The sequence below is a fragment of the Octopus sinensis genome, linkage group LG18 (assembly GCF_006345805.1).
Source record: "Octopus sinensis linkage group LG18, ASM634580v1, whole genome shotgun sequence".
Taxonomy (NCBI): Eukaryota; Metazoa; Mollusca; class Cephalopoda; order Octopoda; family Octopodidae; genus Octopus; species Octopus sinensis.
Window position 1 is genome coordinate 48,888,834 of NC_043014.1, and position 25,811 is coordinate 48,914,644.

General features: G+C 39.2%; 2 protein-coding genes across 4 annotated transcripts in view; one reads left to right on the forward strand and one right to left on the reverse strand.

Moving 5' to 3' along the window:
* Positions 1-25,811, reverse strand: part of LOC115221720 (trypsin-like) — a 54,032-nt gene that overhangs the window by 2,440 nt on the left and 25,781 nt on the right. Inside the window, exons 6-8 of one of the 2 annotated variants that reach the window (XM_036511027.1) lie at positions 24,342-24,500; positions 22,528-22,664; positions 19,214-19,234 (exon numbers count right to left, since the gene is read on the reverse strand). In XM_036511027.1, coding sequence (XP_036366920.1) covers positions 19,214-19,234; positions 22,528-22,664; positions 24,342-24,500 — 317 coding nt within the window. Of the gene's footprint in view, positions 1-18,897; positions 19,235-22,527; positions 22,665-24,341; positions 24,501-25,811 lie in introns of those variants that run through there. The other variant, XM_029791931.2, reaches the window with a different exon arrangement.
* LOC115221635 (hydroxyproline dehydrogenase-like) lies at positions 594-20,742 on the forward strand. Of its 2 annotated transcripts, XM_036511026.1 has the most exons (11): positions 594-748; positions 4,758-5,038; positions 5,818-6,008; positions 7,589-7,718; positions 8,262-8,348; positions 9,651-9,728; positions 10,831-10,977; positions 11,607-11,884; positions 14,159-14,247; positions 15,820-16,023; positions 20,688-20,742. In XM_036511026.1, exons 1-10 carry the CDS (start codon positions 721-723, stop codon positions 15,990-15,992), a joined length of 1,482 nt encoding a protein of 493 aa, XP_036366919.1. In that variant the 5' UTR covers positions 594-720; the 3' UTR covers positions 15,993-16,023; positions 20,688-20,742. The 2 variants fall into 2 exon arrangements, with proteins under 2 accessions (XP_036366919.1, XP_029647695.1); XM_029791835.2 differs by lacking the exon at positions 20,688-20,742 and having other exon boundaries at positions 604-748; positions 15,820-16,249.

Genomic DNA, 25,811 nt, shown 5'->3' on the forward strand with positions numbered 1-25,811 from the left:
AGATGCAAGAAGTGCATGAAATAAACCAGCTGGAGGAGCTGTCTTCCTGGCGTTAAAATGGCAGTGTCATCTTTTAGAGGACAGTCACATTAAAGTTACTGCAAGTAATGCTTTTTGGCTCGTATACTGCTTCTATCTTGAACAGAGATTTTCTAATGCATGCACTGCATACATGTACATACATGTAGATAGTGCAATACATATAAGCAGATGCAGATTGTACAGATGTAGATATATATACATACATGTAGAACATATACATTGATGTAGTACATATACATACATGTAGTACATATACATACATGTAGAACATATACATTCATGTAGTACATATACATACATGTAGAACATATACATACATGTAGAACATATACATTCATGTAGTACATATACATTCATGTAGTACATATACATACGTGTAGTACATATACCTGTATTTCACACAATATTAATCAACTTAGGTCCATCTCTAATATATTCACATGATGAGAGCATATATTTTACTGACCCCAGAAGGATGTAAGTCAAAGTTGATCCTGCTGGAATCTGAACTCAGAATCTACTGAACCATGACTGATTATCATATGACATTTTGTTCACCACTTTAGTGATTCTACAACTGACAGTTTAGACATAAAGAAATTTCATGTTTATGAATATATTTACGGTTTAAAGATATCTAACAGCTAGCATTGCCTGCAAAACAACACCAGAAGCAAGATGGCCTTTACAAATATCCCTTTCAGAGGTAAGCAGTAAATCCTTTATTATATTTATTTACTGCTATTGTATTGCTGAAAACTGGGTCTTTAGTATCATATCCCTGAGCTAACACTCAGGGCTGCTTAGTAACATTATAGTACCCTGAGAAAATCAATGCACTGGACCTATATTTACTTATTGACAGCAAACCACAGCATGCATATGCTGTTCAAGAATTTGGACCTGGAGATCTCCATTTCCAGCGACTTCGAGAGTCACCTCCCAGTGGTGTCGGGCGTCAACGAAGAGCCCTCAACTACAACAAGACGACCAAATTTTTTTTTTTTTCCAAGGTCTGGGGTCTCCCGCCCCTAAGCCCTAGATCATCACCTAATCACCCTTACCCGTCTTGTTGCTTAACAACAACAGCATATATCGATTAGAACTGGGCCCCTAAACATGTGTGGCTCCTAGGAGACTGCTCAGTTTGTCCATCTCTTAAGATAAAACTGTTAACACCCAATAATTTTCTTTCTGCCCTCCTTTAACTCTAGTCCAGCCTCATAAGATAATTCAAGAGATTCTATTTCTCTTTTTCCTTTCAAGTCAGGAACACGAAGAAGATAATGCAAATGAGATTTATCAAATACCTCAAGCAAACAAACACCTGGAATGTTTATAATTGTAATTAATGAATCCTTTTTTAATTACTATTTTTTTTTACTTGCTTCAGACATTAGGCTGTAGCCTTGCTGGAGCATCACCTTGAAGAATTTTTAGTCAAACGAATTGACCCTAGTACATAGTTTTTTGTCCATCTCTTTTATTATGGGGATGTAAACATACCAACATTGGTTATCAAGCAATGGTGGGGTCAAGCACAGACACAAAGACACACACACACACACACACCACACACACACACAAATAAATAAATATACGATGGGCTTCTTTCAGTTTCCATCAACCAAATCTACTCACAAGACTTTGGTTAGCCTGAGGCTATAGCAGAAGACACTTGTCCAACATACCATGTAGTGGGACTGAACCTGGAACCATATAGTTGGGAAGCTTGCACCTATTAGTTCAATTTTCCTTCATAGTTACTCTTTTATATATTTTTTATGTTGTCTAACTTTTATTTTTTGTTTGCTGTTTGTTGCAATTTCCTTTCAATCAAAAGATTTTTGTTGTTGTTGTTTTCTACAAACAGGGATTTCAGTCGTTCAATTACCTACTGATTGTATTATAAGTTTAGTGGCTGAGTATTCCAGAGACACATCTCTCTTAACATACTTTCCTGTCAGAATCAACAAGACACTGTGTAACAAAATTGGGTTCCCTGAATTACAGATACATGGTCTAGGTTTGAGAGAGGCATAAACATCACACAATCACATTTTCCTCTTCCCAACATATAATTGTAATTTATTTTTCTAATGTAAGAAATCTATTTTAGAGTTTGTTTTTACCTGATTTTAATGTTGTGTTGTTTTTATTTTAAAATTTAAATATCAAAAATTTTCAGTAGCTGTGTCTTAGTATTTAATGATTTAGAAATCCTTTCATTTTTTACGGCTTGATCTGAAGGAGGGAATAAGGCCCCTGGTCTTTATAGGCCCTAAAAAACCTATGAAAGGAATGTAGTTGATGTTCTTAAATAAATAGAAATTTATGTCTTCAAGGAGAATAGAGAGGGAATGGTCTGTAGGTTTGGTGATCATAGGGAGGGAGTTTGGATGGGGGGGGGAAGGGATCAGTGTAAGGCCTGGAGGGAGAGGATAAATATAGTATGAGTAATGATAGGAGGAGAAGCAAATGGGTTGGGTGGCCTGAGTGGAGGTAGCTTGAGGATTAGAGATCACAAGTAGAGAAGGTAGAAGAGGGTGAGAAAAGCTATAGTGTGTTAATTATTGACCTCATGGTAACAAGACAGGTGACATTTGCAGTGGTGTTGGGGATGGGGATATACATTAAGATGTCTGTATGTGTAACAAGATCCCAAATTTTGGAGCAATAATAGGGTTAGGGTTAAGAGTAGCTTTTAAGCTAGTTTTAAATATATTTAAAGTGGAAGTATACAAAAATAAATTATATTTTCCATCTTACTGTTAGTTTTGTTTAATTTGAAAAATGAAAATTTATTTTTTTGTTTATAATTGTTTGTATTTTGAATTGCATATATATGGGGGCGCCAAAATCTTTTAAGTACTTAGAGCATCTATGGGTCTTAATTTGGCTGTGAGTAGCACCATCCTGGAGTTAGAAGTCAGTACTCCATTGTGGGTTTGAGATGTCTGTTTGTGTAACATCAGTACCATCTCAGAGGTGTGTGTTGTACTCTGTTGAGGGTCTCTTTCTGCTTAGCAGCCCCACTGTCCCAGGTGTGGGTGCACTATTTCATTCCAGGATTATCTGAACATCAGAGCTCACCTGAATATCTGGGCTCACCAGAACATCTGGGCTCACCTAAACATTTGGCTCACTTGAATATCTGGGCTTACCTGAATACCTGGGCTCACCTGAACATCTGAGATCACATGAACACCTGGGCACACCTAAACACCTGGGCTCACCTGAACATCCGGACTCACCTGAACATTTGGGCTTCACTTCATAATAATATAGTTGAGTAAGGTGAGGAGAGAGTACAGTTAAGGAGAAGCGAAGGGTGGTACCACCTGCATGTGGCTGGGTTAAAAGGTCATTGATGAATAAGAGGAAGAATGTGCAATGGACAAAACTGAATCTTAGGTCACAGGAGATAATTATTTTAATTAAAAGACAAGTTAATGATTACAATGTTTACTTTACAATATAATTATGCAAATCCAAAGATAAAATAGTGGCTGCCCTGTTTTTGTGTGAAATATGATTATTTTAATTAAAAGATAAGTCAGTGGTCTGACTACTGACGCCAATGTCCTCTTTGAGATAAGACCAATATAGACATTGTGGTCTACAGGGCTTGACCAATGACATTACAACAGTTTTTGAGGTTATACAGTGCAGTCTAGTGGTTATGAGGTTAGACCATTGTCACCCTGCCTCCTGTTTAGTCGAGTCAGTTCCTGACTGGCATGAACTGATTAGATTTTGGGATAGACTGGATACTGCACAAGAATTCTGGATTATTTTTCTGTTCTTAGTTGGGTTGGACGTATTGACCACACAATGTTTTTTTTGTTTTTTTTTTACTTGTGACAGTCATTAGAAAGAAAGAGAGGGAGAGAGACAGAGAGGGAGAGAGACAGAGAGGGAGAGAGACAGAGACATTGAATTTTGGCACTTTAGCTCTGGTCACACCATCATCATCATTATCATCACCATAGTTAAAGAGTGAAAGTGGACAAAACAGCCATGCTTATGAAGGAGATGGTGTCTCACTTATGTTTTGTGGGAGAAACAGACAAGCAAACAGAATCTCTCCTTTATATATATATATATATATATATATATATATATATGTATATACCCTATATACACAGCCAATAATACATACAACCAACAATAAATACATTCAGCTACATATACACCCAATAATATAGACATCCAACAATATACACACCCAACAATATACACCAAAAATTTATATACACTGGAATTTTTACACCCAATAATATATATTTCTAATGATTTAAACACCCAACAATATATACACCTAATAATATATACACTCAATAAGGCGGCAAACTGGCAGAAATATTAGCATGCTGGGTGAAATGCTTAGCGGTATTTCGGCAGTCTTTACATTTTGAGTTCAAATTCTGTTGAGGTTGACTTTGCTTTTCATCCTTTCGGGGTCGATATATTAAGTACCAGTTGTGTACTGAGATCGATCTAATTGATTGTCCCCTCCCCCAAAATTTTGGGCCTTGTGTCTAGAGTAGGAAAGAATATATACACTCAACAATATATACCCAACAATATTTACACCCAATAATATATACACCAAGCAATCTATACATAGAAGAATTATACACCCAATAATCATTATTATTTATGTCCTTAATTAACTTTGTTCTTTTTCCTCTCTCTCCGTTTCTTTCCTCAAGTTCTCCATTATTCCATGAAATGCAACTACTGCTTCATAAAGCCAGTCAAAAACCGTCAAATCGTCAGCAATAATTGGTTCTCTGTCCATTACTTAAGCATTTCTACCGTCAATAAACAGCAGAGTGTCATCAACGTCACAGAACAAGATGTGAAGACAGACAATTTGAATTTTGATGAGCATGTGGATATTTTCAAAAAGAAATCTTTCAGAGAATTGTTAAGGTCTTATCTAATATTTGGTTTGTGCTCCAGTGATTTGTTGGTCTCGAAGAGTGGCTGGGTTTGTAAATCCTTTTCTTATTAATATAATATATTCTTATTACACTTGCATAGCCCCAGGTTGGCTGCCCTTCCCAATGCCAGCCAGTTTACAGAGTGGACTGGCTAACTTTTCACATGGCATCAGTACTGGTGAGGTCTGCTTTAACATGGTTTTTATGGCCAGATGCCCTTCCTAATGCCAAGCAGTTTACAGAGCAGATTGGGTGCTTACCATGTGGTACCAGCACCAACGAAGTCTGCTATAAATACGCACACATATATACATAAATACATCCATCCATACATAGTGCATATATGCCTATGTATGTGAGTATGTATGTATGTATGTATGTATGCATGGATGTATGTATGTATGTATGCATGCATATATGTATGTAAGCATGTATGTGTGTATGTATGTATGAATATATTCTTTGCTGATGTATTTTGCCAAAGATTGTAAGCGTCGATGAGAAATGAAAAACTGTTGCTCTTCACAGCAAATCCCTTTCTAATATAGATCTAATAACATTAAATTTCCCTGATTACAAAATAAAATAAATGAATCCAAATGATTCTAGGTTCTTCTTTGTTTTGGAGATTCTCCAGAATTTCCTTTGGTGTGGTGTGTTTTAGGTGACCCCTGATGGATGACAAATCCTTGTAATTGAATCTGTTGAAGATGGATGTTTAGCGGTAAAGTTTAACCTATGATAACTTATAAAGAATACGGTAACCGACAAGAAAGATGGTAACTGATAAAGAATTGATGGAAAAACATATTAATTCTATTTTCAGCTTCTTCGTACGGGAGAAAGAATCTTGGGAGAAAGATTAATGAGTGTAATTCTAAAACCAACTTTATATGGTCAGTTTGTGGCTGGAGAAACTAGACCTGAGATTGAGAAAACCACAACATCTCTGAAAGCTGCAGGAATCGGTTCTTTACTTGGAATGCCAATGGAACAAGATGCTGATGATAATGCTGGGTTTGCTAATAAATTGATTTCTTCTATCTCCTTCTCTTCTTCCTCCTTCCCTTTGTTCTCTCTCTTCCTTCTCCTTCACAAGTTCCATTCTTAGTTAAGTTTATCTAATTCCACTGTCCAAAATAGCAGTGGTCAAAAGTATCTTTTATCTTTTACTTGTTTCAGTCTGGCCATGCTGGGACACTGACTTGAAGAATTTTTTAGATAAAAAACTGACCCCCACTACTTATTTTTTTTGAAGCCTGGTTCTTATTCTATCAGTCTATTTTGCTGTGGGCCCTTGTAACTATTCTGTTTTAAAAAATCCTTTTGTAATTTTATAATAAAATATTATAAGAAATTGTATTACAAAACTGTTAAAATATTCCGTGCATTGTGGAAGAATTACCAATTTATTGGGAATGTGAAGGTGCATGGCTCAGTGGTTAGAGTGTTGGGCTCAGAATCATGAGGTAGTGAGTTCAAATCCCAGACTGGGTTGTGTGTTGTGTTCTTCAGCAAGACACTTTATTTTCATGTAGCTCCAGTTCATTCAGCTGTAGAAATGAGTTGTGACATCACTGGTGCCAAACTGTGTCGGCCCCTTTGCCTTTCTCTTGGATAACATCAGTGGTGTGGAGAGGGGAGGTTGGTATGCATGAGCAACTGCTGGTCTTCCATAAACAACCTTGCCCGGACTTGTGCCTCGGAGGGGAACTTTCTAGGTGTAATTCCATGGTTGTTCATGATTGAAGGGGGGTCTTTAACCAATTTGTTGCACATAAACTTTAACAACGAAATTTTATTTGGACCCCTTAATGTCATATATACACCTGTTGCAAGCCACTGATCAAACTCAATCAGTCTCTATGACTGGCATTTCATTTTATCAACTCCAGAAGAACGAAAGTCTTTGTCTCCTCTTGTAATTCCATTCACATCCATTCACAATAAATACGTCAATGTATTCCTTATTTCACTAAGTACCATAAGGAGATATCATAATAGAAAATCATTATTTCAATGGTATTGGGTTGTCTGGAAAGTTCGTGCCATTTTTAAAGGAAAGAAAAAGGTCAATAAATACTTTATTACATTTTTAATCAACCAAATATGAACCATTTTGTTGCACAATGCATCTCCATCTTTCCTTTAACTTGAAAATACCCTCTTCCCAGAATTGAGGTAGTTTCCTGGCAAAGAATTCACCAAGGTGTCTTTTTACGTCATCCAAGGAATTGAAATTTTTACTGTGCTCTAAATGTAGGTGTAGTCAGATCCTATTTTATGGACTCAACCATCATCTAAAAATAAGTTGAAAGATAAGCTACTGTAAATCGGCACAAACTTTCCGAACAACCAAATTCTTTAATGAATCTGGGGAAGATGAAAGATAAAGTTAGCCAAAATCTTCTCTTATAATTTCATCCACAATTATGATAGTTTACAGGAAAATTAACTCTACCCAAGAATTTTACTGGTACTTTATTTTATTGACCCTTGGGAAAGATAAAAAAAAAGGGGGCAACATTAATCAAGGTGGGATTTGAACTCTACTTTGTATATTTGACTGTAACTTTACCAATATTGACTCCAATTAGGGAGAGACATAACTGGTATGAGAAAAACTTTAAAATAATGATGGATGCCATCGACCTCGTCTATGAATTGGACAAAGAATTTCCTATGACCCATGCCAAAGTGACTGCTTTAATGCCAACAGACATATTGGTAAGTACACAACTAACATCACTGATGTATGTTGCTGCTGTTGTTGTTTTTGTTATTTAGCCCAAGGTTGGTCCTGAAAGAGTATATAGACTACAGGTACAAAGCATCCCAGATGTGGTTACCCAGTCTCCGCACTTCATATGCACACACATTATGTATCTAGGAATATATCATTTAATGTGTCTTAGATTTTCAGACTCTTTGGTTACTATTACTAGCAAATGGAGTGACTGCATTGAGGATCTCTTAAACAACTGGACATAACTATTTAGCCATAGATCTGCCCTAATCAAGCAGACTTTTATAATCAAAGTCACTCCACTTGTGCCTGACTTATTCTGTCACAGTGTATCCCGGACTACTATATCCAATGTGACTGTCCTTCCTATTGCCGTTGTCATTTAGCATTTAGCTCCAGGTTTACCCTTAGTCATACAGACCTCTAAACAGAGGTTTTCCATTCATGGCCATCTCCCTTCGCTTCCTCAGATATTTTATCTTTTATCTTTTCTGGCACAAACACTTTTTCAAACTTCTTCCTAGGTGACCATATCCAATCTATTTCCTAAACCAACAGAACATCCAGAAGTTCTGATGCATATAGCAGAATGTATGAAAACTGGACAAAAAGTAAGTTGACCATCATTCATCATTATTATCATTATTGTTGTTGTTGTTGTTGTGTTGTTGTTGTTGTAGAGTGAGAGAGCAGTGCAGGCCATCAAAGTGACATTGGGGTAAAATATACGAAGCCCAGTATACCCATCATGACTACCCGTCTAATAAGAGTATACTAGGTACATGCATCACAACCATAAGTGCGTAACATGGTCACCTCATATCAAAATAAACAGCACATGACCTTGCAGGTGGGGCCCAGTTAGAATTTTCTTCTGGTCAAGTAGCCCATCCCACTCAAAAGGTCCCTGAATGAGGATTGTTTAAGGATGTTGGATGGTCAGTTATCCAAACCTCTAAGTATTCCTTTCAACACATGGCTATGTTGCTCTCCCACTACTTTTGCTCGTGGTCAGAGATGCACATATTGTCAGCCACTAAGGGACATGCTCAACTGGTTAAGGCCAAGACAAGCAAATATTCTGTGGTATTGAGCAGAATATTTGCTGTAGCCCATCTTTTATACCAAGACAAAACAATGTACATGATAACACTTCTAATCAGTTAAGATCAGAAGCCACGAGAGCCACTGCCTGGTACTGCATCAGGGCATTTATTATTATTATTATTATTATTCAGTAGTTTTATTTTTATAGCGTGCTTTCACTTCACTACCGAGCGCAGCTCTGTGTGCCTTGGGTATGTGCTGTGATTTGTTGTGATGCTCTGATGGTTATTGTATGGAAAGTGTTCTGCGTAGGATGTGTGCATTGCCTAGTAGTGCAATTTTCTGTATGTTATATGTGTTTGTAAGTCCTGGTGTTTTTGTTATGTATTTGTCTGAATATTTTTTTATCATGCCTAATGCACCTACTATGATAGGAATTGTTTCTGTTTTCAGGTTCCACATTCTAGTTACCTAGTTATTATTATTATTATTATTATTATTATTATTATTATTGATGATGATGATGGTGTTGTTTTGACTCAGGTTCATTCTTATTTCTGGTAGGATTTATGTGAGTAGTGGGTTACTACCTGCAACCTTCAGCATCCACAAGCTTTCAATAGTCTTTCAGGAGCTTAAAGCCCTCCTAATAATCTTTCCCATCCCCAAGAGGCAAACTTTGTGTAGAAGCTCCACAAGACATTCCGTTTCAATCTCCTTCAACCTTTAGTCTCTATCTTCACTCACAGTTCCTAAATGCACCAGGAACACAGGGCAGGCATTGTCATGTAATGTTATTGTTCAACACAATTTCCTGTCTTCTTGGGTTAAAAATCGATTTTTTAAAAATATTTTTATTGATTTAGTTGAAAATAGATGGACTCAACACTGCACAACTTGAAGAATTGCAGGAAGCTTTGTACAAATTACGGAGAATTGGGGAGGTAAGCTCTGGTTTTTTCACATATTTATATATTTATTATCTATTATGTTGTTGCTGTTTAACCCTTGAACTGATAAAACTGACTCTGTTTTCTATATATATATACCTTTGGCACTCTGTCAGTTACCACGACGAGGGTTCCAGTTGATCCAATCAGTGGAACAGCCTGCTTGTGAAATTAACATGCAAATGGCCGAGCACTCCACAGACATATGTACCCTTAACTTATGTGCCGGTGGCATGTAAAGAGCACCCACTACACTCACGGAGTGGTTGGTGTTAGGAAGGGCATCCAGCTGTAGAAACACTGCCAGATTGGATTGGAGCCTGGTGCAGCCTCCTGGCTTCCCAGACCCCGGTCAAACCATCCAACCCATGCTAGCATGAAAAATGGACGTTAAACGAGGATGATGATGATATATGTGTGTGTGTGTGAAAGATCCTGGTACCAAACTTTTGCATCAAATGATATGCTAACCCCATAGACACTGCCTTGTGTTAAAAGTCCCAACCACTCTGTCTACAGTAAGGATCAGGTACTGCAATAGCTCAGATTCCAAGGGCCCACAGCTGTTTAATATCCTGTCAAAAAACCTGAGGGATCTATATGGAAAAGAGAGTAGACATTGTCAAAAAGAGCATTGACTTCCTACTGTCCAAGATCCCAGATGAGTCTCTATCACAGCAAGAAACTCAAATGGGGGCAGCATGTCAAATTCCTTCATTCATCAAAAGCCAACCACTTAAGAATGGCCATTGTAAAGCTGATGGAAATGGTAGTTCTCCAGCATGGCCATAGCTTTTGGGGTGGAACACATCAAGGAATAAATGTGTGTGTGTGTCTGTCTGTCTCTGTCTGTGTTTGTCCCCCATCACCTCTTGACAACTGGTGGTGGTTTGTTTACATTCTTGTAACTTAGCAATTTAACAAAAAGATACTTATAGAATATGAGGCCTAAAAAAATAGGTCCTAGGTTGATCAACCCTTCACAAGGCAGTGCTCCAGCATGTCCACGGTCCAATTACTGAAATAATTAAAAGACATAAGATCTCTATGGTCAAATCTAGATTTGTTTGTTTCTCTGTTTTTCTTTTCTTCACAGTATGCTGTTGAGAAAGATGTGATCTTCATGTTTGATGCTGAACACACCTATGTCAATCCTGGTCTTAATATTCTCACCCTTGCCATGATGCTCAATTATAATCATTCCAAACCATTGATATTCTTCACCTACCAAAGCTATCTCAAGGTATGGACTCTTTCGTTCATTCAGTTATTCTTTCCTTCCTTCATATGATTTATCTGTTTTTCCAATAGGCGCAGGAGTGGCCGTGTGGTAAGTAGCTTGCTAACCAACCACATGGTTCCGGGTTCAGTCCCACTGCGTGGCATCTTGGGCAAGTGTCTTCTGCTATAGCCCCGGGCCGACCAATGCCTTGTGAGTGGATTTGGTAGACGGAAACTGAAAGAAGCCCGTCGTATATATGTATATATATGTATGTGTGTGTGTTTGTGTGTCTGTGTTTGTTCCCCTAGCATTGCTTGACAACCGATGCTGGTGTGTTTACGTCCCCGTCACTTAGCGGTTCGGCAAAAAGAGACCGATAGAATAAGTACTGGGCTTACAAAAAGAATAAGTCCCGGGGTCGAGTTGCTCGACTAAAGGCGGTGCTCCAGCATGGCCGCAGTCAAATGACTGAAACAAGTAAAAGAGTAAAGAGTAAAGAGTAAGCATGGGTCAAATGACTTTGGCATCAAAGCATTTGCTTTACAGTTAGATGTTTTGAAAATAACACTTGTCCCCTAATTTCTTGGCTCTGCCCCTACCCTCTAAATTATTCAAAGCAAGAATTATTTTAAATATTTCTCGATTTTTAGGGATCAACTGATAACTTGGAACAAGATTTAAATTTTGTTCTGAAACATGGAGTGAAATTAGGAGCCAAGGTTGTGCGAGGGGCATACATGGACCTTGAAAGGGCTCGAGCCCTAAAACAGGGCTATGCCGACCCGGTCAATGACACATATAAGGAAACATGTTGGAGATATGAAACTAATGTGGAGAAGATGTTGAAAAAGATAGCGAAATATCCACAAAATTATCGAATGATGATTGCAACACACAACGAGGAAAGTATCAAGAAATTATATAAAAAGTAGGGTTTTTTTATTTTATACATGGTTGTTGTTGCTGTTGTTGTTGTTGTTGTAACTGTTGATTTTGTTGTTTGATTTGTTGTTCTGAATGTTACTGTTGTTGTTTTTGTTGCTGCTGCTGCTGCTGTTGCTGTTGTTGTAGTTGTTGTTGTCATGGTGGTGGTTGTGGTGGTGGCGGCGACGGTGGTGGTGGCGGTGGCGACGGTGGTGGTGGCGGCGGCGACGGTGGTGGCGGCAGTGGCGGTAGTTGTGGTGGTTGTGATGGTGATGGTGGTGGTGGCGGCAGTGGCAACGGTGGTGGCGGCGGCGGCGACGGTGGTGGTGGCGGCGGCGACGGTGATGGCGGCAGTGACGGTAGTTGTGGTGGTTGTGATGGTGATGGTGGTGGTAATTCTTGCTATTACTGCTGCTCTTGTTGTTTTCTACAGTTCCTACATCTGGAACCGTGCTGTTGCTAAATTCACAGACATGCCAAACCAATAGTGGAATAAAATTCCCATATCTGGAACTTTCCTGTTGTTACTCACAGACATTCTAGACCCAATCCAAAGAAAGACCGCCTGACTCACAGACATGAAGTCACTCCCCAACATCCTCTGACCCTTTTCTCTAAAGACATACTGTGTCTCCTCTTTCTGTTGCTTCTACCATTACTACAGTGGTCCCTGTTCCATGGAACTAGTTGAGCCTACATCTTCTTCATTCAAGCATTCCTGAGTTCCTTCCTCTCATCACCTGTATTGTCATCCCTCCCTTCTTTGGTCCCATATTAACTCCCACACCCAGTCCCTTTCTCCAACCAGAATTTCTTCCCAGTGGGATTCCTTCCCGGGCCATTTGCTTGGCATGCCAACGATTCTGTCATTTCACTGCCTTATGAAAAAGAACAGTAATCACATTGCTCTCCCTGGTCTCAGAGGACCTATAATGGGTCACAAATATGGCATCTTCCTCAAGATCAAGCCAATAAAAGAACTGTTGTGATCAGTCTTGATCTGACAGAGCTATGACCAAAGTCATTCAAGTTCTCTGACCAACCTGGTTTTTATTCAGATACAGACTATCAAAAACTTCGATAGCCAAAATATCCTTCATTTTCTTAAGATGGTGAAACAATCAAATGCCTTCCAATAGTGACCATTTCATCTATTTCTATCTCAAAGACTTCACTCTCTAACATGTTTTTCATCACTTAAAATCATAGGTTGTGGCTTGAGTCTGAAGACAGTGTACCATCTTTATCCCTCTCTATTTCCCATCAGTCTTAGAATCCCAGAAAGGGGTTATAAGCAGTTTTTTTTCTTCCATTTACAATTTTAAAAACTCTTGTTGTAAATTCACCATTTCCAAAAATCATATTTTCAACATTATGTTAGCCATGCTCCAAGAGTTGGCAGTTGCGCATGAGGATTATAATTTAGTATATAAATTAATAAAATCTAATTCGGTTAAAGTATTCAGGTTAATCTAATTAGGTTAAACAACCACATGACTAATAGACTTGATTCCTTGTCTAGTTTAATACCCTTCCTATTATTTTGAAATTTGGCAATGGGGGCTCGTTGATTACATTGACCCAGTATATATATATATTCCTTCATTCCAAGAGAGATATTCTTCATCCAATTATCTCAGGTAATTTCAAACAAATTTTTTGTGTCTGGTAACAAGCAATCAATCAAAATATATACTGCAGTCACCTATATATCATCTTTAATGTATGTATACACTATTCATAGGCCAGTTACTGCAGTATATACCTTGAGATAACATCTCTTAGGGATGTGCTGTGTTAAAAGCACAATAAATACCCTCTACAAGAGATGTTATCTCAGCGTGTATATATTATGTACAATATATAGACAACTATTTTAAGTTAATACTGCCTCAATTGTATACACCAGATTTTTATTCAGCTCAGTGGCTATTTGCAACATCAGTGGATGTTTTACTAACTGTTTCCAATATTGGAGGTGATGAATTGTTGCCTGAGAATATTGCTGGCTATGAGTACACACCATTGACAAGGCCCCCAAAAAATGAAATGCATCTGGCATTATCATTGGCTGCTGTTGAGGCAAATGTTCATCTCAGTCTAATATTTAATGTGTCTTAATACACCTTGCCCATAAATAACTGGCCTATTGACTGTTTGTGTATACATTAAGTATGATACATAGATTGCTGTATTAATTTAATTTTACCTCAATTTCATATAGCAGATTTATATTGTAGAATATATTATTTCCATTGATATTTTCCTCTTGTTCCAGAGTAGAAGAACATGGTGTTGATAGAAGGAATGGAACGGTATTTTTCGCCCAGATCTTTGGAATGGGTGACCATATATCATTTACTTTAGGTAAGATTCCATGTAGGGTCTTAAAATAAAGGTATCGTAGCTAACATTGTATGTGCATGTGTTTATGCATATATGTATGTATGTGTGTGTGTGTGTGTATATATATATATATATATATATATACATGCATATATATTTGTGTATATATACATATATATACATGTGTGTATGTGTGTGTGTATGTGTGTGTGTGTGCATGTGTGTGTGCATGCGTACATGCATGTATATATGTATGTCTGAAAATATGTATTTTTTGCTGTGTGTGTATGTATGCATGTGTGTAGACATATACACTTATATATATGTTTTTTAAATGTACTGCTTATAAAAAATTTTTATGTGGTTTGCAGTTTCCAGATATTCTGTTTGCCCACACTCCATTTTCGCATTCATATACATATATATTCATATATATATTCATATACATTCATATATACATTCATATATTCATATACATTCATATTCATATACATATATATTCATATATATATTCATATACATTCATATATACATTCATATATTCATATACATTCATATTCATATATATATATATTCATATATATATTCATATACATTCATATACATTCATATATACATTCATATATTCATATACATTCATATTCATATACATATATATTCATATATATATATATCTATATATATGTATATATATATATTTTACACATATTTATAAAATAACATTTTTTGAAAACATTATTGCCTCATCTTTTTGTTTTTTCTTTTCATCATTTTTCCTCCTCTTTGTTTATTTACACTTTATATCTTTATATATTTGTATTTTTTTTCTCATGTAAATTCTATAGGTAGCTTTTATTATTCCCTGGTTGACCTTTTACTGATTTCTTAGTGAGTAAGAATAATTTATCTAAATTAGCTATCTAGGATTTTTATCCTATCGGTTATCTCGTACTATCACCATGATGTCTTAATGTAAAGGAATCTTATCACTAATCCTCTCCACTTCCCCTTCCTATCTATCTAGCATCCTTCTATTTCCACTTAATGACATCTACCGTATAAACACATGTCGTATCTACCCTATAAACAGGGCAACCTACCCACTAACTGTTGCTTTCATTGGTCATTTGATTTTGATTTTGTCTTTGTTTAGTTTTTTTTTTCTTTTTTAAACTCACCCATTCCTGTTGTGGCTATTTTGATTATTCATGTGTTCATCACCATGTGACAATGTAAACAACTTAGAGATAACAGAACCTGAAGATTAGCTAAGTTGGTTCTATATATGTTACAGTGTATGTAACAAGCATTGCTTTAGCTATGAAACAATCGTAGTCTGTGCTTCGCCTGTTCCATTCCTTATATTCTCAGATTCTTATTATACATTTTTAGCAATGCTAGTTGCTAAACTTTGAGCTGTACGGTGACTGTCAGCTTCTCAAATTTTTTTTATTATTTCAATATGAGATGAAGTGTGTCACAATGTTTTAACACTCAAGCACACACACACATATACACATACTTATATATACATACATATTGGTGTCATTGTAGGATGTGTTGTTACTGACAGTGTTTTTGTTCCACTTCCAGGAGACAGTGATGTCCTTATCTACAAAGCGCTACCGTATGGTCCTGTTAATGAAACATTAGCATACTTGGTACGTCGGTTGCAGGAGAACAAAGCCATTTTGAAAGGAGCCAGGCGTGAGCAGAAACTGGTTGAGCAGTCTTTAAAGGGTCGACTTACCTTCTGGAAAAACTAATCAAGCATTTATAAACCACACACACACACACATGCAAATATATTTTTTTATCTTTTAATTTTTTATTTTTTACTTGTTTCAGTTATTAGACTGTGGCCATGCTGGGGCACTGATCCTGGGGAATTTTAGTCAACTTAATCGAACCCAGAGCTTATTTTAAGCCTGGTATTTATTCTATTGGTCTCTTTTGCCAAACCACTAAGCTAAGGGGACATAAACACACCAACACCGGTTTTCAAACAGTTGTTGGAGAGAAACACAGAAACACATAGACACATGTATGTGTATGTATATATATATATATATATATATGTAAGTATGTATATATCGTCATCATCATTATATATATATATATATATATATATATATATATATATATATATATATTTGAGTAGTTGAATGAATTATCTTATTAAGGATAATTCGAATTAACCGATACCTGGGTAGCAAATTCACATCAGAAAAAACACGGTTGAAGTTACGTTATCGCTATGGGCTCCGTGTGAGCAAAATCTAAAAGTTTTTTCTGCATCTTGATGTTGACATAATTTCCTTGCTTTTCCTGATGAGAAAGCGGCATAATGTACTCCTTATTCCTTCGCAATTAGGAATATGGAGCCTTCGAAACATATGTCGAAAATAAAGGAATTTTGTTAATTCGTCGTTCAGCTCCATTCTTCATATATTTATATATATATATATATATATATATATACATACGTCCGACGACGGAGTGTTCCTCCACACCAGGGCTGATGGTGGATTGTTCAATCTTGCGCGCCTCAGAGCTAAGACCGAAGTCCGTCAGGTGCTGATCAAAGAGATCCTCTTTGCTGACGATGCCGCCCTAACATCACACAACCAACCGGGTCTCCAGAGGCTGGTCAGCTCCCTGGCGGATGCCTGCCAAGAGTTCGGCCTTACCATCAGCCTGAAAAAGACAGAGATCATGGGCCAGGACGTCGGAGGGGTCCCCAGCATCAGTGTCGGCGACCACAGCTTGCAGGTGGTGAACGAGTTCACTTACCTGGGATCGACGGTCTCCAGCAGCCTGTCCCTCGAGCCGGAGCTGAACAGACGGATTGGGAAGGCTGCTGCTGCCATGGCTAAGCTCTCCAGGAGATGTGGGAAAACAACATGCTCACATAACCACCAAGATCGCAGTGTACCGAGCCTGCGTGCTGAGCACCCTACTCTACGGCAGCGAGAGCTGGACAACATACACTCGGCAGGAATGCCGCCTCAGCGGCTTCCACATGCGATGTCTTCGACGGATCCTTGGCATCTCCTGGAAGGACCAAGTACCAAACGGAGTCATCCTGGAACAGACTAATATGCCAAGCATGTATGCCCTCCTCGTGCAGAGACGACTGCGCTGGCTCGGACATGTCTGCCGCATGCAGGACAGTCGCATGCCTAAAGACATCCTGTACAGCGAACTCACCACGGGATCCCGACCCAAGGGACGTCCACAGCTACGATACAGGGACGTGTGCAAGCGCGACCTGAGAACTGCCAACATCTGTGTGGACACGTGGGAGGAAACAGCTGCTGACCGCTCTGCCTGGCGTCGGACGGTGAGGAAAGGCGTTTCCATGGCTGAGGAGAGGAGAGCACAGCTGTGGTTGGACAGGCAGGACAGGAGGAGGACAACTGCAGCAACACCCCACACGTACCCATCGATGTTCGTGTGCAGCAACTGTACCAAGGACTGCCACTCTAGAATTGGACTGTGCAGTCACAGCAGACGCTGCACATCATCAAAGTAGGCCCCACCCTTGGCGCAACCCATTGTCTATCAAGACAGATGGGGATAAAAAGTTAAAAAAAAGTATATATACATACATACATACATACATATACACACACACATATATATATATAGACACATGAAAAGTTTCTTTTAGTTTCTTTCTACCAAATCCCTTCAAAAGGTTTTGGTCAACCTGAGGATATTGTAGAGAACACTTGCCCAAGTTGCCACACAGTGGGATTGAACCCAGAACCATGTATACATTAATATTAATGTTTGTTTGTTTTTATGTTGAGTTATAATAAAAATAATTTTACACAAAACTGAAGGATTACTCAATGCATTTTGTAGAGTTGTTGTTGTTCGTTCCTTCTTGAGCCATGCCTGGCTCATAAGGGCCGGTTTTCTGGTTTCATTGGAATATAGGTACCCACCTGGATTGGACACCTGTCTGTCAGAGGTGAGTTGCTTGATGCAGGAGGAAAGAGTGAGAGAAAGTTGTGGCGAAAGAGTCATCAGAAGTTCGCCATTACCTTCTGCCGGAGCTGCTGTTGTTGTTGTTGTTGTTAAGCAACAAGATGGGTAAGGGTGATTAGGTGATGGTCTAGGGCTTAGGGGCGGGAGACCCCAGACCTTGAAAAAAAACAAAAAACTTTGGTCGTCTTGTTGTAGTTGAGGGCTCTTCGTTGACACCCGACACCACTGGGAGGTGGCCCTCGAAGTCGCTGGAAATGGAGATCTCCAGGTCCAAAGTCTTGGACGGCGCCAGAGCTGCTTGGAGCGCTAGGTGTTTTGCTCATAAACACACACAATGTTCGGTCCGAGATTCGAACCCATGATCCGTTGACTGCGAGTCCACTGCTCTAACCACTAGGCCATGTCCCTCCACTATTTTGTAGTGTACATATGGACTATTCTTGTACAAGAAGAGAGCCGACAGTGACTTTGAAGTTTCAGTCTGCTAGCCAAGTGACAGTAATGGTGGTGGTGGTGGAGGAGGAGGAAGAGGAGGAGGTAACGGCAACAACAGCGGTGATGGTAGTGGTGGTAGCAATGGCAGCAACAGTAGCGGCAGTAAAAAATAAAATGCATTTGAAGAATGCGACAGAACCATCATTACAAATCAAAAACACAAGCCAAAATAATCTGAGATTCTAAATCCAAAAGTTTAATGGCATCAAATTTTCAACTGAATTCTTTTTTACAAAAATTTTTTACTTTGTATATTTTGTGAATTTATTGACAACGAAAATATAAAGGATGAAAATAAAAGACCAACAGAAAAGTAAACTTTATTGGAAATTTAGTTATGGCCCTCAGGTTATCAGCTATTTAATCTCATCACTCGATCGATCCAGCTTCGGTATTGGGACACACGGGTGAATACACCTGGGGAATTTTCCGGGTGGTCTTTGCTGGTGAATGATGCAACGCCAACCTGCATCCAGCCATAGGGGCTCGGACAAACCAGTGGACCTCCGCTGTCACCCTGTCGAATACAGAAATGCATAAATATAAATACACACACAAGTTAACCATGCATGCATAAATAAATTCAGTTCGTTTGTAGAAAACCCCCGAATGAAGGTACATAGAAGAATGTTGCTGGATGCATATTCAATTGCACATTTCAAGTGCAGCAGAAACATATGTCGGTCATTGTAACAAATTCTGTTGTATAATTATCTGTTAAAATTTAAAGAAAACTTTGAAAATGTACCAGTCTCCATATTTTTTGTTATTGTTTTGGATTTCTATATATAGCTTGGGTTTCAGAGGACCACAGCTCTTCAATATCCTTCCTAAATGCCTGAGAGACCTGCATGGTGTGGATGTGGGTCTCTTTAAAACTAAACTGGATCTCTTCTTGTCAGGGTTCCCAGATGAACCTACCTCTTGGCAGGAAACACAGATGCGGGCAGCGGCATCGAACTCCCTCCTTGATCAAGTGCCACGTATCAGAGGTTGTTTCACATTATAGTGTAGCTCATTCAACGGTGGCGCCCCAGCATGGCCGCAGCCTTTGGGCTGAAACATTTTAAAGGATTTAAGGATATACACACATACATACATATATGTATATATCATCATCATCCAGTGTCCATGCTGCCATGGGTTGGACAATTTGACTATGGTTGCTAAGCTGAGGGGACACACCAGACCCCAGTCTGATTTCACATGATTTCTATGGCAGAAATTAGGGTCCACAAAACCAGATAGAAGAACGGTAATTGAAAGATTACAGATTCAAGCCATCAATGGAACTGTAAAAATTTGTAAAACTTTCCAGAAGTTTAGCATTCAAGTATATATGCACATGTCTAGACATGCAACTATGTGCATGAGAATACATGCATAAAACTAAACATACAAGACTGCACGTGCACTGACTCCATATAATGCACATATATGCACAATCATGCACAAATAACATATTCTTTTGTTCTTTTATTTGTCTCAGTCATTTGACTGCGGCCAGGCTGGAGCAACACCTTTGGCCGAACAAGTCAACCCCAGGACTTATTCATTGGAAGTCTTGTACTTATCCTATAGGTCTCTTATGCTGAGCCGCAAAGTTACAGGGATGTAAACACACCAACATCAGTTATCGAGCGATGGTAGGGGGACGAACACAGACAAACACACACACACACACACACCACATACACACAACAGGCTTCTTTCAGTTTCCATCTACCAAATCCACTCACATGGTTTTGGTTGGCTTGAGGCTATAGTAGCAGACATTTACCAAAAGGTGCCATGCAGTGGGACTGAACTCGGAACCATGAGGTTGGTAAGCAAGCTACTTAACACACAGCCATGCCTGTGCCTTGCTGACTTTTTTGAAATTCCAGTGAAAGATTCTTGGATCTGGGTTAGAAACTGGCTCTTTCTTTATTGGCAAAAAAATCTTGGAATAAAAATGAATAAACCCAAACACACACACACACACACACACACACACACACACACACACACACACACACACACACACACACACACACACACACAACACAGCACAGGTAAGGCTGTATGGTTAGGAAGCTTGCCTCATACCCCCATGGTTTTGAATTCATGGTTCCAGGTTCAGTCCCACTGCATGGCCCCTTGGGCAAGTGTCTTCTACAATAGCCTTGGACTGAATAAAGCCTTGTGATTGAATTTGGTCAGCAGAAGCTTCTATCACTGGGGTACATGTGTGGGTAAGTGCTTGTGCCTCCTAACAGAGAGGTGCGAATATATATATCATCATCATCATCCAGTGTTTTAAATCTAGGTTTTGTCCCCATTAACAGGGGTGGCTGGATCTACCTCAATGCCATAGCAACTGAGGTAGGCAGGTGCAGCCCACCCCAACCTTTGGGCTGGCTGGTGCCCATTCTCCCTTGCTATCATGAGGCTTTATTGGAGCTGGATTTTCTACAGGGAGCATGCCCTTGCTTACCCCTAACCTCAATTTCTAGACATGAGTGGTCCTGAGACTAAGGCCTCTACCATAATTTGTAAGAAATGTGGTGGAAAACTAGCTCAGGAAAACAGGGACGCTACTCTCTGGGACCGTTTTGGAGACCCCTACCTATATGTGTGTTTGTATAATATGTATATATATATATGTTGGCCAATGCCAGCACTGCCTGGTCGGTGCCAGTGCTGCCTTGACTGGATCCTGTGCCAGTGGAACATAAAAAGCACCATCCAATCATGGTCGATGCCAGCCCCCTCTGGCCCCTGTGCTGGTGGCACAAAAAAAAGTACCCACTGGTTGGCATTAGGAAGGGCGTCCAGCTGTAGAAACATTGCCAGACCACACTGGAGCCTGGTGCAGGCTCCTGGCTTCCCAGACCCCAGTCAATCCATCCAACCCATGTCAACATGGAAAACGAATGTTAAACGATGATGAGGATGATGATACATATATATATGTGTGTGTATATATATATATATATATATATGCATATTATACAAACACACACACACACATACATATACATTACATATGTATGTATATATCTATGACAGGGCCTCAGCACAAACAGGAAGACAACAGGTGTGAAGTCAGATACAACAGCCACGACATAGAGAGAAAATAAATGCACAAAGGAGTTTGAATGGTGGGATGTGAAGACAAGTGTCAACCGGGGAGAGATGTTGGTAGTCGTGATGTAAACAGGTTGATTGTAGGATAAGGCTGACAGGAAGTCCCAAAGAGTTGATAAGACACAGTCTGGTATGTCGAAGAATAGGTTACAGGTGGAAACCTTTTGAGATGATAAGGAAAAGGTGTGCAGATAATAATGATAACAACGATGATGGCGATGACGATGATGATGACAACGACAATGGCAAGAATGATGACGATGATGTCATTGATAAGGATGACAATAGTGATGATGATAATGATGGTGGTGAAGATGATGGTGAGGGTAGTGGTGATGGCAGCGGTGGTGGTGGTGGTGGTAAACGTGAAGATGATGATGGTGGTGGAAGTAGTGGTGGTGGCGGTGGTGGTGATGGATATGGTGACGGTGGTAGTGGTGGTTGTGGCAGTGGTAGTGGTAGTGGTGGTGGTGGTGGTTTTGGTGGTGATGACGATGATGATGATGATGGGGATCAAGATGGTATTATTGATGATGGTGACAATTCTGATGATGATAATGATGATGATGATGATGATGATGATGGTGATGATATCGATAATGATGATGGTGATGATGTTGATAATGATGATGGTGATGATGATGACGATGATGAAATATAAACTGAATATTTTTCACTTACCCTACAAATGCCCTTTGCTTTGTTATTGAAACCTGCACAGATCTTGTCTGTTGACACCAATCCAAAATATTTAGAACATTCGGTATTGCTCATAATCGGCATCTTTAATTCCTGGGCATGCTTGGTTACGGTTCCGCCTAAAATGATGACACGACACACAATTAAAATAACCAGTTTTATCGTTAAAGATTTAATCAATTAGTTCAGTCAACAGCATATAGATATAATATTTGTCAACAGGAGTGGCTGTGTGGTAAGTAGATTGCTTAAAAAGCACATGGTTCTGGGTTCAGTCCCACTGCCTGGCACCTTGGGCAAGTGTTTTCTACTATAGCCTTCATTTTCTACAATGCTCTTCCACCTATCTGGTAGACTTGCAAGGCCCCTCTTCCAAAATTCACTTGTCCGTGACCAAAAATACTCCTCCAGAACCGTTCTGACTTCATGTAAAGAATTTATATTTTTTCTGTCCAAATGATTTTGAAGATTGTGGAATAAGTGATAATCAAATGGGGCAATGTCTGGGGAATATGGTGGGTGGGGCATCGTTTCCCATTCAAACAGCACCAACCTTTGGAATATCATCTTTGCTGTATATGGCCAAGCATTATCCTGATGGAAGAACACCTTTCATCTTGAAACCAAAGATGGTTGTTTTTTTTCTTCTAGCACTGACTTAAGCCACTTCAGCTGCTCGTAGGAGATCTCCTTTGTTGTTGTTTGGTTTGGGTTTAAAAGTTCAAATTGGAATAAACCTTTCATATCTCACCAAACAGATAACAACACCTTACATGGGTGAAGACCTTCTTTAGCCTGGGTTGCCAGTGTTTCTCCTTTCCCTACCTAATGTCTTTGGCACTTGACAATTTCCATAGAGAACCCATTTCTCATCACCAGTCACTATTCAGTCCAAGAAAAGGTTCATTTGTGAGACATAACTGCAAAGAAGAGAACACATTCACTCTCTGCATGCGATTAGCCTTGGAAAGTTTGTGAGGAACCCACTGACCCAATTTGTTGACTTTTCCGATGGCACACATGTGTCAATGAATGGTTGAATGACCAAATCCAAGCTTCTCTGCTAGTTCCTCAACAATTACAATAGGATTTTGTTCCACCAGAATTTGCAGGACATCTTCATTGAGCTCTACAGATCTTCCAGGATGAGTCTTGTCTTCCAGGCTGTAGTTTCCGGCTTGGAATTTCTGGAAGCATCAGTGACACTGGCTTACACTTATTGTCCAATCCTCATATACTGCATTAGTATTTTGCACTTTCTGTTGCATTGTTGCCTTTATTGAACTCAAAGCAAAATATGCTGAATGTGCTCTTTGGTCACTTTCATTATAGCTTTGAAAAAATAACTGTTAAAATCGAATTGCACTCTTCAAAACTTGCACTAAGAATGAGGACAAGGTAAAATTACTACCTGCTTTTATAGCAAGCTGATGCAGGTAGTTTATCCCATCCCCTTCCGAATTTTCATGCAACTGAAAAAAAAACATTATTTATGGGATGACCCAATAATGTTGCTGTATAGCAGTAGTTCTCAACTGGGGTTTTATAAGACCCTTGGGGGCCCATGAAAGATGATGACAACCACGATGACAATGAGAAGCACAGCAACAACAACAACAACCATGAGGACAGTGATTACAATCATGATGAGAATGATGATGATGATGATGATGAAAATATTAAATCCTTAAATCCTTAAAAATGCTTTAGCCCGAAGGCCGCGGCCATGCTGGGGCACCACTGCTGAGAATAACATTTAAAACAAAAACAAGCCTGAACAACACAAAGGTGCTCACCACTCTCAGTACAGCCCCATCCGGACATTATACACATCTTCCCATTCTCTGGAAACTGGCTGTTGCCCTGGTGGGCAAGGCCGACGCTTTTTATTTTCGGGTGGATATGAGTAGGTACAGGGTGGGCAAGTTTCAACAGTGCAATGTCATCGTGGAAAGCTGAAAAAGAAATGTTTGACAACTTCAGTTAGGTTCATCCTTTCTCCCTCTCTCTCTCTCTCTCCCACTCTCCCTCCATCCCTCCCCCTCTCTCTCTTTCCTACCCTCCCTCTCTCTCTTCTTTCTTTCTCTTGTGCTTTCTCTATTTCTCTCTCTCCTTTGTCTCTTCATCCCTCTCTTGCTCTCTTTCTCCCTCCCACTCTTCCTCCGTCCTTTCCTCTCTCTCTTTCCCACCCTCCCTCTCTCTCTTCTCTCTTTCTCTTGTGCTTTCTCTATTTATCTCTCCCTTCTGACTCTTCCTCCCTCTCTTGCTCTCTCTTCCTCTCTGTCTCTCTTGTGCTCTCTCTATTTCACTCTTTCGCCTCTCTCTCTTTCTTACTCCGTCTCTCTCTCCTCTCTCTTTCTTGCTCTCTCACTCTCTCTGTCTATCTGTCTCTGTATCTCTCTTTCTCTTTCTCTCTCAAGCTGTGCAGTGAAGTTTTGGATCGGATGCTGTACCTTTATTTTTTTCTAAAATCACAGGGCTCTGTTGTGGAGGGGTTGGCAGCAAACTGATATGACCCTACTAATACACTCCCTATTTTTAGGCGACTTTAAATAAAAACCTTTGACTCTACAATACTGTATGGTTGTGATGCATGTGCCTGGTGTACCCTTATCAGACGGGTAGTCATGATGGGTATATTGGGCTTCGTATATTTTACCCCAGTGTCACTTTGATGGCATGAACTGCTCTCTCACTCAATAATAATAATTATAATAATAATAATAATAATAATTCATTAAATTGATTCGTTCTTTAATCATTTGTATTTATCATTACAATAAATATCTGTTAATTATCAGATATTTTAGAATTACGGGCAAAGTTTTAAAAAAATTCTTCATTCGTGAGTGAAGATTGGGGATAGGAAGTAAATGAATCCGTTAGCAGTGCAGGGGAAACAACTGCGACAGGCAGTTAACGAATGAGTTATGTACCTTTGTAGGATGGAATTCCCGCTTTACGCAACGCCATTATAATAACAGCCGACAATTTTGTAGAACTTTTTATTTGTCTCTCAGTCATTCTGTCTGCCTCTGTCTGTCTGTGATTTTTCTCTGGGATTTATGTAACTTCTTTTGCAGAATGCAATTCAGTGACAAAGTTTTCTAATAAAGATATTTACAGAGATTTGGAAATCTGTGTGTGTGTGTGTGTGTGTGTGTGTGTGTGCGTGCGTGCGTGCGTGCGTGTGTGTGTGTGTGTGTGTGTGCGTGCGTGTGTGTGTGTGCAGTAGCAGGGTTTAAACTCAAACGTTTGAGGAATAT

What these genes read in the sequence shown, in the direction of transcription:
- LOC115221635 (XM_036511026.1), top strand. Translation starts at nt 721, where the DNA reads ATGGCCTTTACAAATATCCCTTTCAGAG. An exon ending in TACAAATATCCCTTTCAGAG is followed by an intron (nt 749 to 4,757) that starts GTAAGCAGTAAA and finishes TCTTTCCTCAAG; the next exon opens with TTCTCCATTATTCCATGAAA. An exon ending in CCTACCAAAGCTATCTCAAG is followed by an intron (nt 10,978 to 11,606) that starts GTATGGACTCTT and finishes CTCGATTTTTAG; the next exon opens with GGATCAACTGATAACTTGGA.